We start from the raw sequence: 17,103 nt of genomic DNA on the forward strand, positions 1-17,103 counted from the left end.
AAGCCCGTGCTCGATTTTGCAGGTGTGTTGATCGTGACTGCTGCTCTGTTCCGCCCGCGCATCACGACCCGGCATCCCGCCATTGCCCTGTGAATTCGTTCTCCCCGTTCTTGTATTATACTTCCCAGTTGGTCTGTCCCCAATGGCGCCCCTTCTAGCACAGTAGCTCCTTGACCATGCCGTCACACCTCACTCGCCTCGTCTTTCGCAGCATCATCGCCAACAGACCCGTCTTGTATCGCGGCTGTGTCCACTCCCCGCCCAGCCCGCGGACCGCAGCCAGCTTCCGCAATGGTTGGCCCACGTGCCAGCAGAGAGGCTTCCTCAACCTATTCAAGCCCGCCCGCAAAATCAAAGACCCAGATGTGCCTCCCGGCCTGGGCACCCTGTTGGATCTGGCACACATGCAGAGTATTGCTGCCCGGCCCCCTCCGCCTTCCGATGTGGCCCAGGCCCTCAATATCTTTTTTACCAAGTACGACAAGAAGCCAGAGGACTTCCACCTCCGCGCCGCTATGAACGCCTACAACTATATCCAAGCAACTCCAAAATCTGATGGACAGCCGTGGATGTCTGCCCCGGAATTACTGAAAATACTCCGTAGTCTTCGAAGAAGGGCACCAGGAAGTGGAAAAGCTTCGTTAGCATTTGCTAGACTTCTTCATGAAGAATTGAATGCGAGGCAAAAAGCAGCCGAACCAGACCTCGCCATCTATCAGCTTTCAGATCTGCCGGCTTTTCTAAATATCCTCTGTTTGAATGGTGCGGCCTTAGAGGCCCGAGAACTCGCAGCGACGACACTTGTTGGTCCCATCACCCCTGACACCCCCTTCCCCATGGTTCGAGCCATACTCGCAACTTGGACCTATGTCCTAAAGGGATTTTCACGCGAACAAAATCAAGAAGGCCTTCTTCAGACTGTTGACATCATTCGCCGACTCTCGGTGCCCTTCACCCCGAACATGCAACAACTTTTAGTAGCTTTCTTTGTACAGAAGGCAGACTTTGAACAGGCCAAACATTGGTATCTCCAACCCACTGCTACTCCCCAAGGTCTAAAGGATATTGAACCAAACGTACACACCCACGCACTTATTCTGAAAGCTTGCGCTCTCGACGGAGACCCTTCATTTGGTCAGCAAGTCGTAGCTTCCCTGTTGAAAGACCTACCTACCAAGGCAGCCTGGGACGCCATCTTCCTGTGGTCCGCTGCCATTGGCAAGGGGGTGGATGAGGTCGATCGAATGATGAACGTAATGGTCCGTCGAAATGATGAATGGCGCAGGGAAGATCCGGCACGTCCTGTCGTGTGCCCTGATATCGATACCATCAACGCTCTGGTCGAGCTTTGCATGTCGAGGAAGGATCCTTACTCAGCGGAACGGTACATTGCCCTTGGTGAAAAGCGCGGTATCCTCCCCAATGCAAAGACCTATTGTATGCAAATAGCGTACCGGCTGTCCGCGAACGACATTGATGGAGCAAGGGCAGCTTATTATGGCCTTCAAGGGGAACAGTTGGACGACCAGAGCACAGAAGTCGTCAACAAGCTCATACAGGCTATGTGTGGGTCGAAACGACACCACTTTGACGATGTAATGGCAGTCGTTGATGACTTGCACGAACGTAAAGCACAATTTGTACCCCAGACCATTGCCATGCTCTGCACCTTGCATCTGCAAAGGGGCGAAAGTGATGACGCTGTGGATCTCCTCCAAATCCACACGTACCATTACGCACCGGAACAACGTGCCATTATCTCAGGTAAACTGGCTGAGTTTATCATGAACCGCGACAACAGCACCGCCGATGCCTGGGACACCTACCAGATCCTCCGTCAGGTTTTCCAAGAGACACCTCGTCATGTTCGTGTACGCCTCATGAACGAATTCTTTGCTCGCCGTCGCTCCGATATGGCATGTCACATATTTTTCCACATGCGAAATCACGCCTCTCTAGACGTTAGACCCGACGGAGATGCATACGCCACCGTGTTCACAGGCTTTGCACGCAATGCGGATGCGGAGAGCCTCGAGCTCATCCACAACCAGCTCAAACTTGACCTAAACGTGGAGCTAGATACAAAGCTGAGGAACTCGTTGATGCTTGCGTACGCAGCGACTGGCAACAATCGACGTGCCCTGGAGTTCTGGGCCGAGATTGTAGCTTCCAAGGAAGGTCCTACGTACAGAAGCATAGCCATTGCTTTCCGTTCGTGCGAGGGAATGCCTTGGGGAGACCAGCATGCAAAGCCGATCTGGCGGAGACTGAAGGAGATGGATATTGATGTTGACAAGGAGATTTGGACAGCATATCTATGTGCTATAGCTCGGAACCAACTGCATGATGAAGCAGTGCAAATGCTGGAGACTGTAGAAGAAGAGTATGGGTTTACTCCGGATTTGTATATGTCAGTTCTCACCTAAACCCTGACCTCGACCTACTTTGATCCTGTCTCACTTGTAGTTCGTTTTCTAACCTTATAACAGACTCAGCAATTGGTTCAACACAACGACAAATTCGGAGAGACAAAGGAAGGTCGAGGCATGGATTCGGCAGCGCTATCCGGCTGTGTGGACAGAGATGGAGGGGCTTGGCCACTACAAGACGATGGACGGTTTTGGCTACAGACAGTTCCACATCAACCGCGACTTAGATCCATAGCAACTCGCTACAGAGCATCTTGGCCCCCAGCTCGTACCATAATCATTTGTATCAAAGAAAAACCCTTGGTGGTGTAAAATAGTCATAGTGGTTTCATTTACGTTAAAGCCATATTTTGACTGTCCTTGCACTCGTAAGAGGCTCATAGGAGTAAACTTAGTCACTTCGCTATCATCACGGTTATCCTTTGCTTCCGCGTCGACGACAGAAGTTCCACGCTTAGAAATACGCCATCCCTCACTTCGCCCCTTTCACACCCCACTCTGCCCAATCTTTCCAGGAATATACGAACCCAGGTCCCTCAGTTTTCCAACAATCAAGTTCACGAGCGATCAACCAGAATTAGACAATGAATAGACTGCTTCAAGAAGGACCTCGGGTCGTCAGACCTGTACGCATGCTCCAAACCCCTTACCCATCCTACCTATTCATGACATTGCAAATTCTAAAGGGTGCCCAAGCTCCTGGCGCTTCTCGTGGTTGTAATTTCAGCGCTCCCTTCTACGGCGTCGGATTGATGCTGCCTAGCCAGTAGTTCTAATGGTGTTCGGAACAAGATTTCGTTGTTCCTTGACGAATGCCACTCCGCTGACCTAAACAGCGGCTAGGTCAAAGAGAATTCACCCACACTTGTGATTCACGACAGAAAGATGGGAATCATGACACACACCTTAATTGAGGGGAAAACTTCCCAAATTTGGACAAAAACACCTTAGACAAAAACACCACATCATAGCTCCATTCACGAGAGCGCCACGCATCAATCAATCCCTATTAATAACCCTTAAACTCCTCCTCGGGTTTAACAGTACACCTCTTGAACCCCAGAAAGCCGGCTCCTGCCCATCGAGCAGGTCATCCGTCGAACTCCCCACACTACTTCTCCTCCCCAACGCATCAGTCCCACTACCTCCCGCAGCTCCTGTCGCGCCTTGATAGGCGGTTCGAGTGTCATCGCTAGGCCATGGGTCTTTAACGGAACTAGGATGTAGACCTGAGTTGGCACTGGATGTATTCGTCGTGCTCATGATGTTATGAGCTACTTCTCTGGCTGCGCGTTCACTAGAGTTCTTGCCGGATGAGGAAATCGTGGCACCCTGAGCAGCCCAAGGGTCATGTTTTTCGTTCGTGGCTGAGCGCCCGGTGACCATGGTGGCGTGATCCTTCCATATCTTGACTTGTTTTCTGTAGATCCAGGCACAGAACGCGAAATATGCTGCTATAGTTGCACACATACCTGCAATGACACCAGCCACGATGGCGCCGACGTTAGTCCCAGAGCCTTTGTTTCCTGTATTTGGGACTGAAGTTTTAGTGATGATGGCCCCGTTAGGTCCAGTGACCGTGTATGTTTGTGGTTTTCCAGTTGCAAGGGGTCCACTGGTTGGAGTCTGAACGGGTGCAGTAAGGGTTGCACCGCCGGTAGCCTTGCCTCCAATGACAGATTGAACGGCTACTGGGACCTGGTAGCCATACGATCCTTCGAGTCCTGCTGAGCTGTTGAAGCCCCGTTGGTTTGCCTGCTGTGCGAGCGGGTTCGCACTGTCATCACCCTTACCGCTCCAAGGTTGTAGTGCCCTGTCACCAGTTAACGCAGTGAATTGGGTTGACCACTCCAGGCTCGACATGTTGAAGACATAGATGCCGGGAGAGTCGCAGGACAGTTCCTGTCCGACATAACCGCCTACTACAACCATTTGCCCGTCCCAGACGCTGCAGGAATGGCCGGCGCGAGCATACGGGACGGATTGTTTGGACATATCGACCGGGATCCATGTAAAACTTGGGATGGACAGGATCCACATATCATCGTATTGGGTCTGGTTTTTGAAGGGTTGGAGATTCTGGCCGCCAAACATGTATACGTTATAGGAAGAGCCACTACATTATTTGGTGAGCAAATCGCGAAGCAAGGAGTGCAAATGAAGCTATTCAAGTGTCTTGGTGGAGAGAAGAAGGCTTACTCTGCCGCGGCTGCCACTACGGCGCACGGATTGACACGGTACTCTGGCATCTTGCCGCTGGTAGTCTGCTTATACCAGGTCGACTCGGCAATATCGTACACATCGATCACGTTCATTTGCGTCTAGGGGTGTCAGTGCGAACCATCCAACCAACATCGAAGATGATTCGAAGCTTACAAAGGTAGCGTTGGTGCCGCCGGTGAGACCAAGCAGGATGCCCTCATCACCAAACCCAGGAACATATACCAAAAGTCCATCAGCTCTTTCAGTAAACCCAGCGCTGTCTTGCAAGCCACCTTCCGTGATATTTCTCCAGGTCCCATCCGAGCCCGCTGGTTTTCCATTTCGGAGAGACTCAACGGCATTGTTAGTGAAGCCTGGGAAGGTGAATTCGACTAGACTCTTGAGGTAGACTCTCGCTGTTTGGATGTTCCAGCCTTCAGTGGTAAGATAATCTAGATGGCCACCAAAGTACCAACCTCGACCTAGCGTACTTACACCGAAGCCAGCGCCCTCTGCCGAGCGCTGAATTGACTGACCGTCTCCTTCCGCATTCGCGCCAGTTGAGCTCTTCGGGTCTCGATGTTCGATCCATTGCTTCGAGCCTATGTTGTACTCCCACATGGAGGTCCCAACGGGCGTCGCTACGGGATCGTCAGAGAATTCGCCACCGTAAAGGAAAAGCGAGTCATATGAGTTCCAGAGATATCCATTTGCAACCTTAGGTGGCCCCGAGGGCCGCGGAAGGCCGGTGAGGGAGGGACTGCTGATTTGCCAGGCCTTCGTGAGATCGAGGGCCAGGAAGTCATTATCTACAACGGTTAACAATCTGATGCGTTGAAATTGGTCAAAAGTCATACTCCAGGTGTTGCTTGTTTGTTGATCATCCGTACTAGAGCGGCCACCATACATGTAAAGCGTTCCGTTCACAATGGTCGCTTTCAGGTTAGCAATTAGACAAAAATATATATCCGTAACCCGATACGTACCTTGATGGCTCCACCTCTTGCATATCTGGGTATTTGTATCTTCTCGCTTGGAGATGTGTACTCCCTGAACATAGTCGATCGACTGCAGTGGTATTACGCCCCCCCGTACCCCAATCGTGGAAATAGGGCTGGTTTGGAGTACAGGAAGCATCAAAGCTAGCACTAGCACTAGTAGTCCTGCCTTGTACAATCCGGAGAATGTGTTGGTAGCCCGGTTCGGATATAGCTTCATTGTTGCCAGCGTCTCGTCGTCTGATTCTTCAATATCAGATATCGATTCCCACCCACTATCGTGCTCATGGCCTTCCCTCTCTTTCTCTTCGAAGAATTCTGCTTGGCTTCGAAACCGTACCATTCTTGCGGGTCTCAGTCGTCTCGGGGTCGGATCTGAGACTAGCGTGGACGTAAGTTTGGGTGTGGGATTGCGTTCCCGTCGCACAGTTTCTTCATCAACCAAACCAACCTCCATAAACACGGATTTCTGGCGGTCGGGCGACTTGTGTGCGGGCTGGGGTCGTACGCGTTCCATTAGTGAGAATAGCGATATCAACGGTCGCAAGGAGGGATATTGAACGTTTTGGATAAGAATGACGAATCGACGTCGAATGGATATAATTGCCGGGCTTATATGCGGCGTGAGTAGCCAATGGCTAGGAATTATATGAGTGGCAAGACGGATATCGAGAGGTAACTCAAGGACTAGGAACGAATTGTGGTATTATGCAGACAAAAACAACAATCGCGCCAGGGAGCAAAAAGACAAAACAAACAGGAGACTCTGAGAGGCGGCAAGCAGAGAGAGGTGATATGAGCCTGTTGAGGCCAGCGAATTACTTTGGGGATCCAGTTGTTAGAATCCATCTTGTTCTTGATACAGCGGCACAGACGTGCGGCGAACGTCATGAGGCATCCTATGCAAGCAAGAATGGGCAACGATCACTCCATCGCGATGCGGCAGGGGACACAAGGCAGGGGTATCATTGGCTGCGGGATGAGCAGCCCCGGACTCTTGAGCATGACGGCGGCCAAGGCCGAGCCAATGCCCCATGGAGGCCAAAACGTCAGAACTTAACAGCAGCTCACAGCGCAACCAGCCAGATTCGCCATGTCGAAGCTTCGGTCAATGCTTTGGCTGATGGCACTCGACTTTGCTGGTACTGCTTTCGCTGCTTGTGCTGCTTGTGTCCCCAGTCCAAAGGATCAATATTCGCTTTGCTGGGCGCTTGTCCCAAGAGAGTACTCAACCCAGACTCCAATATCGTACTCGACGCACCGGCGCACTCACCTGACAACTCAACCTTATTAATGCTTTCTTCTCGTTGACGATTGAGGAATGTTGCTTTATTGATACCGTGACCTATTCTATTTATACCCTTCTCTTAGTGCCACAAGGCCATCAATGTTCCACGAACCGTGTGGCGTCGACATGGGGCTGGGTGTGGCGACAGCAACATTTCACACGAAATGCTTATCATCAGAACTGTGGGGAGCATCCGCATTGGAGACATGAGTTACTCGTACCGTGTTATGAATGATTGGTGCCAAACACGACGGTGGAGATGACGGCATTGCAGCCTCAGGAACAGGGAGACGACAATATCCTCTCCCTTATCATCATTTTATCCCACTGCAAGCTAAGTGGCTCGAAAGGCCGCTAGTCGACGTCTTTCAGTTTCGATTGTCGTCGGAGCTTGTTCTTGTCAATTCTGGATTTCCTTCCATTTTTTCTCCATTCTTTGCATTGGTCCTTAAATTGGTTGCCCATGAGGGCTCGCCGTCGTCGTCAAATACCGCCCATTGGAAAAACGAACACCCATCCTGCTCAGGAATATAATTTGTATGACACATCCACATGTACCTACCTCTGTTCTCTTTCTTCCGCGTCACACATCTCAGTACAGTGGGTACTCCGCATTTACACTTCGGCGTGTAGTTTGGGTGGAGATTTTGTTTGTAGCACCGATAAGTGATGTTCAGTCTTTTGTTCTTCGCCAGAGGATGTGGATCTATCGCCTGAGCTGGAGCTATTGAATGCTTCCACTCCTCCTGCATCTCTGCGTGCATGATAAGCAGTGAGTTGTGCGGGAGATGAATCGATATCTGCCCTTGGGCATCGGCGAGAGAACTATCATCTTTGCGGAGATCACTGTCTTCAACATGAATCTTGCGTACTCGAAACTCACGAGCTACGCCTAGACTCAAACTGCCGATGACTGCGCGGGGACCGAGATAGGTAAGCTGGTCAGAGTGGTAGCCTACGCACTCCTTCGGTCCATCATAGCAGTTCACAAAAGCGGTGTTGGGTTTCCAGACATTTGGTGATTGGTACTTGAGTTTCTTCCCATCTGGATAAAAGTCCCGGATCCTACGCTGGATCTCACTATTCACGGCCTCTTCGACGGACTTTGAAGCCTTTCGCATTTCAGGGAGGGTGCGGCGGACGTCATCGACCTTTCGGCCGTCGTAGATGTACTCAGTCTTCTGCCTCTCTGCCTCGTCCCAACTGTCAACATAGAAACAGAATGTGTGGGGGCTTTTGACAACTCTATCAAACAGCTTAAACTCCAGCTTGGAGTAGGTGGGAGATTCCTCGAGTAATTCCACCAGCAAGGCGTCGGCCTGTTCGGCGGGCAGGAAGTTGTGGATGATCGAACATGGTGTGTGGGCCTCGATGTCCTCTGGTGTATACAGGAATAATGTTTTTCCTCTCTTTGTCAAAGGTCTCTTTGCGAGGCCGGTCCTCTGGGGCAGGGTGATGCAGAAGGATGCGAGCGAAGACTGGTAACCAACTCGGGGGGTGGCAGGCCTTTTTCTCGGGGAAGTAGTGTAGGAATGGTTCAGTGCTTGGGAAGCATTCTCGACTGACCCTTGCGAGGCTAGCAGAACTTCAAGCAATGTCTCGTCGTCAAGAGTCGGGTGAAGCGATGCTAGCAGCGCTAACTTGAAGTCGGTAGATTCCTCCTCTATGGCGGTTTTAGCTGCGATACGTGCGCCTGGCTCTGCTTGCAAGCCGGAATGCGGTCGTCGCTTCCGTGATATGAAGATGTCCATTTCTAGGATGGCCTCTAGAGGATATAGTGAGGGACACGCCTGATGACGGCTGAAGCTGGAGACGCGGGATCGCCTTATCACGTGTCTCTCGGCAGCTTCCCCGCTAAGGCGGAAAGAGGCTCGGATGAAGCTTCAGGTCCTGACGCCAGCCTTTCGATGAGAAAGACATCTGCGACTCGTCAAAAAAAAAAAAGACCAACAAACCCCTGCCAATGATGAGGTCCGCCAGAAGCACCCATTTTGACATCGACTCTGGATTGTAGCGGCTGGCACCATGCTCGAATACCGCACGCAGGGCTACAATGGCTACAGCGTCAAGTACTCTCCCTTCTTCGACTCGCGCCTCGCAGTGGCCGCATCTGCCAACTTTGGTCTTGTGGGCAACGGTCGCGTCTACATTCTTGGACTGACGCCGAACGGCATCGTGGCCGAGAAGTGGTTCGACACGCAAGACTCGCTCTTTGACACGACTTGGTCCGAGGCGCATGAGAATCAGCTGCTGGCGGCCAGCGGCGACGGGTCAGTCAAGCTGTTCGACATCACGCTCTCGCAGTTCCCCATCCAGTCGTGGGAGGAGCACGCACGCGAAGTGTTTGCTGTGCACTGGAACCTGGTGGCCAAGGACTCGTTCCTGTCCAGCAGCTGGGACGGCACCGTCAAGATCTGGAATCCCAATGCTAGCCAGAGCCTCATCACGTTGCCAACGCACTCGTGCACCTACTCGGCCGCCTTCAGTCCGCACAGCCCGAGCATCCTCAGCAGCGTGAGCTCTGACTCCCACCTTCGCATCTTCGACCTCCGGACTCCCGCCTCGGCCTGTAACCACCTCACCCTCAACATCCCCATCCACACTCCACCGAAGCCGCGCATGGGAGCCGCCGCCCCCGTGGGTGTGCCACCGTCCGAGGCCCTCACCCACGACTGGAACAAGTATCGGGACACGATCGTTGCGACTGCCGGTGTCGACCGCCTGATCCGCACCTTTGACATCCGCGCCCCCGCCGCCGGACCCGTCGCTGTCCTGCCCGGCCATGAGTACGCCGTGCGGCGGGTGACCTGGTCGCCGCACCTCTCCGACGTCCTGCTTAGTGCCAGCTACGACATGACGTGCCGCGTGTGGACTGACGGGAGTGCCATGGGCGCAGGCACAATCAAGCAAGAGAACATGCTACAGCAGGATCCCATGGTGCTTGGCGGCGGGAGGGAAATGGGAAAGATGGTGCGGCACACCGAGTTCGCGACTGGTGTTGACTGGTGTCTCTTTGGTGCCGAGGGGTGGTGTGCCAGCACGGGCTGGGACGAGAGGGTCATGGTGTGGGACTGCAGGGCTATCATGCATTGACGCGGGGAGATGATTTTGGGCAAACCTTTCTCGCATGTAACGGAGTCTGAGGTATCACGAATTGATGAAAAGTAGTTGGTTTCCATCTACATTATGCTGCATGGGAAAGAAGAAAGTGCTGATTAGACTGCCATCGTAAACAGGAAATACCACCTCTTGTCATCTAACAAGGAGCATTATAAGGGTTATTTAGAGCAAAACATTTCATCATAACGTCCTCCCTAACCCCAGCAAGATGTTGAACAGATAGCCTCTCCCCTATTCACGTTCCACGTTAGGCGAGAAGATACTGCAGAACTTCGTGGGTATCGAAACATGCAACAGGCTTCCGGCTACTAATCCCGACGTCTACCCCTACGTCGACCCCATCTCCGCACTCACTAGACCCCTCACATGATCATAACGTCTAATCCACACCTCTCATAAGCCTTCCTGATAAATTCCATGCTCGCCGTAAAAGCCTCCATCCTCTCATTTTCCAGTATGGACTTTGGCATCGGCAAGACATTAGCTCCACTCTATATTGTCCATTTATCCCAATTCACGTTCAATACACCCATGAAAGGCCTTCTCGATAACCTTTGCATCAACTCTTCTCTCGCACTTTCTCTCCCCTTCCTCACTTCACTCTCCAGCAAATGCCTCCAGCCCCTCCATCTCCGTCTCCCTCCTCACTCTCTCTACAAACATCAATTGCTCATGGACCAAGATGTCGATCTCCAGTACAATAAAAAGCATGTCTTGAGGCAGGCGGGCTTTGTCAGCGACGATGGGGTTCAACCGCGGATTCGCCACTTCTTCCAGCCGGATTGCGTCCGGGTAGTATACAGAGAACATGGGGAGGAGGAAAGACATTAGATTGTGCATTGGGAAGTTCGGTGGCATGGACTTCTCTTGGGGCTTCGTGCGAAGGTCAATGGGGGGGCACAGAATGCGACAAAGGCCTTTACCTCGATCTTCCTTTTATATTCGTCCTCTTATCGCTTCTTATTGAGGGTGCGCAGCTCAGTGGTGGATTACGTTAACATGGCTGAGGTTGTGACAGGAGCAGGAGCCTTGGCAAGGGCCGCGACTGACGTCATCTTGCATCCAAGACTCCAGAAATGTTCGCCCAGCCATCTTCTCCACCACATCCACCGTCGACCGACGCTACGGTGTGACCGATTCTCCTCCCCATCAATCCGGCTACTCTGCTCATCTATCTCCTGGGATTGTACGCCCTCCCCGTGGTTCTACGCATTCATATCGCGAATATCGAATAAGCTCTGGGAGTCGAAGCGGTCACCCCGGGATTGAGTATCACGAGAAGCCGGGGAGCAGTCGGAGGAGTGTAGATGGAGTAAGAGAAGCTATATGGAGTGAAGGGGGTTTTACTGATGAAAGGAGAAGTGTTAGTAGGGTCATATATCAAGGGTACGCACACGTTCAGCTACTAGGATTTTGTTCATTCAGCATGGATTAAGAACTCTTCTGTTAGTATGCTGTTCAAGCTTTCGTCCCTCTTGACCACCGCCAACGTCTATAGTGGGTATACCGTCCCATTAACGCACCTCTCTAAATCTAGGCGTACAAGCACGATATACAATACAATATGCTACATATACCCTCTCAATGATCGTATTCACGAATTATCAAACTCAGCTTTACCATTGCGGATAGTCGCATACTGAACTTTACTGCCGTCTGGTACTGGCTGGGAAGCTATTGCTTGCTGTGAGGATATGGAGCTAGACGAGATTTCCTTGATTTCCTCCTGGATTTTCCTGGAGACGGCATCCTGCACTGCGCCAGGAGGAGTCTCGGCGATCTCACTGACGTCTCTTAATGTCAAAACATCGCTAATACGTGATCCACGTGATTGGAGCAACATTGTTGTGGGGCCCTCAAAGCGGAGAAACAGCTAAGATATGTGAGAAGTCTTGTCAAGCGATTTGTTTTGTTAGCTTACCCGATCACCCCATATCGACCGTCTAGCCCAGATCTTCATCGTGTGAAATAGGGTTGCTAAGGTCGTCCATGTGGCTGTCTCACTCATGACTCTGAAAAACTTGACGCTCAGTAATAGCGAACGAAAACCAAAATCTGGTATCTGGAATCGAATGCTAGCAGATTTGAAGCGGAAGGGAGAGGGTGGGTTTGTAGCAGCCGTGTACGCGAGGACGTTGCTGCCGGCTAGTTAGCTCTAGATGGCCGAGTAGTGTATGAGGAAGGGTTAGATACCTGGGATGAGCGATGTAGCTTTCTCCTGCCTTCAACTGGACCTGGTAGATCTGACCGCTACCCACAAGAGCCAATAAACCCCGGCCAGTGACATATGTGTTGCCCCAGTGTGCAACTCCAAGCTTGACATTGTATCGTGGGGCCAAAGAGAGGGCCTGGCCGGTCCAAGCTAGGAGGGCCTGGCGTTGGGCGATGAGCCAATCATTTCTGCCATCGAGGGTGACGGTAACAATGGACGCAATGGGCGATTTCGTGGATACGAGGGCGGTGATGGGGCTTGTCGAGGAGACCTTCTGGTAGAGGAACGGGATGCCGAATGGGGCGCGACGGATCGGGCCGAGGAACGAGAGCGTGGAAAGAGTCTGCGCGTGTCAATTCCCGAGAGAGCCATCGAGACAGGAGCGACGCACATTTTCGGCTTTCCCACTCAGACCGACCAGGGTGCCGCGGCGGGTGTAGAGGTACTGTGAGGCATCAAGGGACACGGAGAGGAGTGAGAACGGGGAGCCGACCACCTCGAAGCGCGCGTCCGGCGACGACCCTGGGCTCTGGGTCGGGCTGTCCGCTGTATTGATGTGTGCTGGCCCTGGAACCTGGGTAGAGAACGCTTTGGAAAGCGCCGCGGCCGTGATGTTGATGCATCGGCCTGCCGCGAGCGGTGACGTGGGAGCGCGACGGGCGAAGCGTGTCAATAGTAGTGGCGATGCGGTTGGACGAGGCATGGTGGCGTCAATTGACAGCTCTGAGCTTCAGCAGCATCGACAGCGGAGCATGTGACAAGGGTGTCTAGATGGGTGAATGTGACGGGAGGCAGAGCAGTGAGGATGGAGTTTGACATATCAGCGTTGCAGGGCTGCAAACACAGCAAACATGACAAACACCACGGTGAGCCTGGAAATACCGCGTCTTCGTGGGGCTCGCAGTTTCCCAATCCCTCCCCATGCTGGCCCTCCTCTTCGCTCGGCCAGGGTGCCTGCGGCCAACTCTCGGAACGCTACGATCCCACCCTCGACACTCACCTGCCACACGCGTCTTCGCGACCAGTCCACTGCATAGGAAACATGTACACGGCCATCGGCCGCACCCCGGCTCCCCGGCAACTGTGCAGCACACGAAAACGGCGAAGCCTTTACAACCATCCGCACCGTTACTTGCGGAGCCCCTAGTGTCGAACAAAGAGCAGCGCAAGGCCGATTGGGCCATCATGAAGGAGATGTCCAGATACCTTTGGCCCAAGGACAATCTGGGCACAAGGCTCCGAGTTGGCCTCTCTGTTGGCTTGCTCGTCGGGGCCAAGCTTCTCAATGTCCAGGTACCCTTCTACTTCAAGACCATTGTCGATTCAATGAATATTGACTTCCTGGTCGTGGGCGGGACGGCATGGACAGTGGCTGGTTCCATGATAGTGTGCTGTAAGCAGTCTTGGACCTCAAACGCCGTCATAGGTCATGACTAAATGAGCAGACGGGGCAACCCGCGTAGGAGCTACGTTGTTCCAGGAGCTTCGTAATGCCGTCTTCGCCAGCGTTGCCCAGAAGGCCATTCGGAGAGTGGCTTGCAGTGTCTATGAGCATCTGCTAAAGCTCGATCTCAGCTTCCATCTAGCGCGGCACACTGGTGGCTTGACCAGAGCCATAGACCGAGGCACCAAAGGTATCTCATTCCTACTGACCTCCATGGTGTTCCACGTACTCCCGACTGCACTGGAGATCTTTCTCGTCTGTGGCATCCTGGTAAACCTCCTCGGGGCTCCCTTCTACTAGTTTCACTCTAACCTGTATAGACTTATCAATATGGAGCGAAATTTGCCCTCGTCACCGGCGTGACTATGGCCGCCTACACTGCTTTCACAATCTTAACAACCTCATGGCGAACTAAGTTTCGAAAGCAGGCGAACGCTGCCGACAACAAAGCAGCTACTGTTGCAGTTGATTCTTTGATTAACTACGAAGCTGTCAAGGTATGGTGATGATCCTCTAGTGATTGCAAGGTGAATTTACTCAATCCTGTGTGTAGTATTTCAATAATGAGAAGTACGAAGTTGGGCGATACGACAAAGCCTTGCAAGCCTACGAGAAGGCGTCCATCAAAGTAGCTACTTCTCTCGCGTTTCTCAATTCTGGCCAGAATATCATATTCTCCAGCGCGTTGACAGCAATGATGTATTTTGCAGCTAGTGGGGTTGCTACTGGACAATTGACCGTTGGAGATCTCGTCATGGTCAACCAGCTTGTCTTTCAGCTCTCCGTCCCGCTGAATTTCCTCGGTTCCGTATATCGTGAGCTCCGCCAAAGCTTACTGGATATGGAGACCCTGTTTAACCTACAGAAGGTCAACATTTCCGTGATGGATAAGAAAGATGCCAAGCCCCTGGTTCTCACTGCTGGAGATATTCAGTTCGAGAATGTCACATTCGGTTACAGACCGGACCGACCAATTCTCAAGAATCTTACACTTACCATTCCTGCCGGCAAGAAAATTGCTGTGGTTGGTCCCAGTGGGTGCGGAAAATCTACCATTCTCCGTCTCCTGTTTCGTTTCTACGATGTGCAAGAGGGCCGCATCCTGATTGATGGCCAGGATATTCGGGACGTCAGCCTAGAAAGCTTGCGAAAAGCAATTGGAGTTGTACCCCAAGACACGCCCCTTTTCAACGACACCATTGAGCATAATATCCGCTATGGAAATCTAGAAGCGTCCCGAGAAAAGGTTATCGAGGCAGCCAAGAAAGCGCGTGTACACGATACTATTCAAAACTTCCCAGACGGATATAGAACCATGGTAGGAGAGCGTGGAATGATGATATCTGGTAGATCAGACCCGACACTTGCAGGTTCCTTGTCATGTACTGACAATTATTAGGAGGAGAAAAACAGCGCCTTGCTGTTTCCCGCTTAATTCTAAAAGATCCTCCCTTGCTGTTCTTTGACGAAGCAGTGCGTCCTCTACTTTACCCTCTCAATGTAATCTGCTAATTGAGACTATAGACATCGGCATTGGATACGCATACCGAGCAAGCCCTGTTGTCACACATCAATAGTATCTTGAAGGAGAAAAGCAGAACCTCAGTCTTCATCGCCCACCGTCTACGGACAATATACGATTGTGATCTCATTATTGTCCTCCGGGCTGGCCAAGTTGCAGAGAGTGGAACGCACCAGCAATTGATCGATCGTGCTGGGCTCTATTCGGAACTATGGAGCGGTATGTCATTCCCTACATGCGCCAGTATTTAGAACCCAAGACTCATTTTTGGACAGCCCAAGAGACGCTATTTGCGGATAAGGATGAAGAGTCGAAATACTCAGGTGAAAGCTCAAGGTAGCCAAAGAAGCAAGACGCCTTATAACAATTCCGTGCCTTCGGTGTACTAGCTCGCCTCTTGAAAAGATACCATCCTCTTGATTAATTTTACAAGTGGCCTCTACTGCAGTTCACACCTCTGGTACTCTCCTGTCGTGAACCTTGACGCCCAGCAGCGTGGTTTGACTACGCAAGTACGAATTCTCCTTTTCAAGCATCTGCGTCTCCTTACCGAGATTGAGACTGCCTCTACTAGCCACCTCCTATGGTACTTATCGCAGCCCAGAAACTTCCCGCACCCTCTCGGCTAGTTCTACATCTAGTCTTGCCAGGTGGTAAGATCAGATTGCGCTATTTGCGAGTGCGCGCGAATGGGGACTATACAATTTTGAGAAAGCACAAGGTTAAGTTGAGCGTAGAATGTTCAGGGAGGTTCTCCAACGTGCCTGTTCTGTCGAGTTTTAAGTTGTCTGGACATTAGAATAACAACCTTATGATCCCGCTTGGGTGTGAAACCAGTGGATTTCATTGTACAATTTACCAACCCTTCAATCTAGATTCTAGCGTAAAATTAATGTGGGGAAGTATTTTGTCTTTAGGCGTTCAGTAGGAGTGCTCCCGCCGTAGTACCTACTTTGTTCTCCCAGTAGAGAAGTGGGACCTCCATATCGCCACCAAGTCCCGCTTTGGGTTCGTCAGTCTCTACTTAAAAATATTTCTTACTTGCAAGGACACAAGTATGTGTGTAACTTAGTCACCTCCTCGGTCAGTTCTGTCACCACACACGGAGGTGCTACAGCTGTCCTTCCCAGTTATATCATAGAATTCGGAAGCTCCCCGTTATTCAGGACTATATAATAGAAGTCTGTTACGAGGGTCTAGTTGGGCCGACAGGGGAACAACGTGTTTAAAAGAGGACAGCAAGCACTACTAGGTATATAAGACTGCTGCCTCTCTGTACTTTACAGAGGGTTGTAGCTATGACTTAGTTAACGTACTCTATAGACAAGTTGCTTACACACCTAAGTTACTTACTTTTACTAAGACTCTACTAAACTATTTTTTCTACATTAATGCATTTCTAACAACACTACTTAAACGTGCAAAAAAAAAATTTAGATATAGCTTACACTTTAGGCTTTTAAATAAAATATAACACTTTTAAAGTAATATACTGCAGCTATGTATAAAGTTTTTTTAAAAATAATAAATAACTAATATACTATATAATAACAAGCACTGTCTCTACTACTGTATAGAGCTGGGGAAGCAAGGTAGAGTAGGTCGGCTCTATTTTAGCTAAACTAGGATAGGGAGTAAAGGAGGTAAAGGGTTTTTGTAAGAGAAAAGCTTACGCAGCGCTAAGGCGCTAGCGCGCTTACTTAACTTTTAGTAAGATTATATAACTAGTAGTAGAGCTTAACAAGCAGCACTATTACATTACCCCCCTCTAAGGCAGGCTTGTCTTTAAGTTTGTAGTTATGTATAATAATAACATGTATAGCGCGTTCTTTAGCCTTTATTATAGTCCCCTCTAACGTACTTCATGGGCGAGTTGCTCACACACCTA

At 51.1% G+C, this 17,103-nt stretch overlaps 7 protein-coding genes across 7 annotated transcripts; 4 read left to right on the forward strand and 3 right to left on the reverse strand.

Moving 5' to 3' along the window:
* Window positions 1-61: 61 nt before the first annotated feature.
* Window positions 62-2,764, forward strand: BDR25DRAFT_299574 (complex I intermediate-associated protein 84, mitochondrial precursor). Its single transcript, XM_033689187.1, has 2 exons — window positions 62-2,410; window positions 2,490-2,764. Exons 1-2 carry the CDS (start codon window positions 177-179, stop codon window positions 2,662-2,664), a joined length of 2,409 nt encoding a protein of 802 aa, XP_033554619.1. The 5' UTR covers window positions 62-176; the 3' UTR covers window positions 2,665-2,764.
* Window positions 2,765-3,328: 564 nt separating this feature from the next.
* Window positions 3,329-6,492, reverse strand: BDR25DRAFT_299575 (uncharacterized protein). The gene is made up of 5 exons (XM_033689188.1): window positions 5,618-6,492; window positions 5,489-5,566; window positions 4,806-5,440; window positions 4,629-4,750; window positions 3,329-4,545 (listed from the first exon to the last, which is right to left on the reverse strand). Exons 1-5 carry the CDS (start codon window positions 6,144-6,146, stop codon window positions 3,429-3,431), a joined length of 2,481 nt encoding a protein of 826 aa, XP_033554620.1. The 5' UTR covers window positions 6,147-6,492; the 3' UTR covers window positions 3,329-3,428.
* Window positions 6,493-6,542: 50 nt separating this feature from the next.
* On the forward strand, window positions 6,543-7,255 carry BDR25DRAFT_348100 (uncharacterized protein; the record flags this gene model as incomplete). The annotated part of the gene is made up of 5 exons (XM_033694370.1): window positions 6,543-6,677; window positions 6,716-6,877; window positions 6,949-6,969; window positions 7,010-7,155; window positions 7,192-7,255. 5 exons carry the CDS (start codon window positions 6,543-6,545, stop codon window positions 7,253-7,255), a joined length of 528 nt encoding a protein of 175 aa, XP_033554621.1.
* Window positions 7,256-7,285: 30 nt separating this feature from the next.
* BDR25DRAFT_348101 (GRF zinc finger domain-containing protein) lies at window positions 7,286-8,915 on the reverse strand (the record flags this gene model as incomplete). The annotated part of the gene is made up of 3 exons (XM_033694371.1): window positions 7,286-8,723; window positions 8,750-8,837; window positions 8,873-8,915. 3 exons carry the CDS (start codon window positions 8,913-8,915, stop codon window positions 7,286-7,288), a joined length of 1,569 nt encoding a protein of 522 aa, XP_033554622.1.
* On the forward strand, window positions 8,829-10,208 carry BDR25DRAFT_299576 (WD40 repeat-like protein). The gene has a single exon (XM_033689189.1). It carries the CDS (start codon window positions 8,943-8,945, stop codon window positions 10,008-10,010), a length of 1,068 nt encoding a protein of 355 aa, XP_033554623.1. The 5' UTR covers window positions 8,829-8,942; the 3' UTR covers window positions 10,011-10,208.
* A 1,363-nt stretch (window positions 10,209-11,571) lies between these two features.
* Window positions 11,572-13,021, reverse strand: BDR25DRAFT_299578 (uncharacterized protein). Its single transcript, XM_033689190.1, has 4 exons — window positions 12,641-13,021; window positions 12,231-12,592; window positions 11,959-12,175; window positions 11,572-11,910 (listed from the first exon to the last, which is right to left on the reverse strand). Exons 1-4 carry the CDS (start codon window positions 12,950-12,952, stop codon window positions 11,632-11,634), a joined length of 1,170 nt encoding a protein of 389 aa, XP_033554624.1. The 5' UTR covers window positions 12,953-13,021; the 3' UTR covers window positions 11,572-11,631.
* Window positions 13,022-13,148: 127 nt separating this feature from the next.
* Window positions 13,149-15,677, forward strand: BDR25DRAFT_3894 (iron-sulfur clusters transporter-like protein atm1). Its single transcript, XM_033698079.1, has 7 exons — window positions 13,149-13,642; window positions 13,695-13,963; window positions 14,014-14,190; window positions 14,247-15,039; window positions 15,093-15,166; window positions 15,218-15,434; window positions 15,491-15,677. The coding sequence occupies exons 1-7, from the start codon at window positions 13,171-13,173 to the stop codon at window positions 15,553-15,555; spliced, it is 2,067 nt and encodes a 688-aa protein (XP_033554625.1). The 5' UTR covers window positions 13,149-13,170; the 3' UTR covers window positions 15,556-15,677.
* Window positions 15,678-17,103: the final 1,426 nt, after the last annotated feature.

Source organism: Lindgomyces ingoldianus (genome assembly GCF_010093535.1).
Source record: "Lindgomyces ingoldianus strain ATCC 200398 unplaced genomic scaffold BDR25scaffold_1, whole genome shotgun sequence".
Taxonomy (NCBI): Eukaryota; Fungi; Ascomycota; class Dothideomycetes; order Pleosporales; family Lindgomycetaceae; genus Lindgomyces; species Lindgomyces ingoldianus.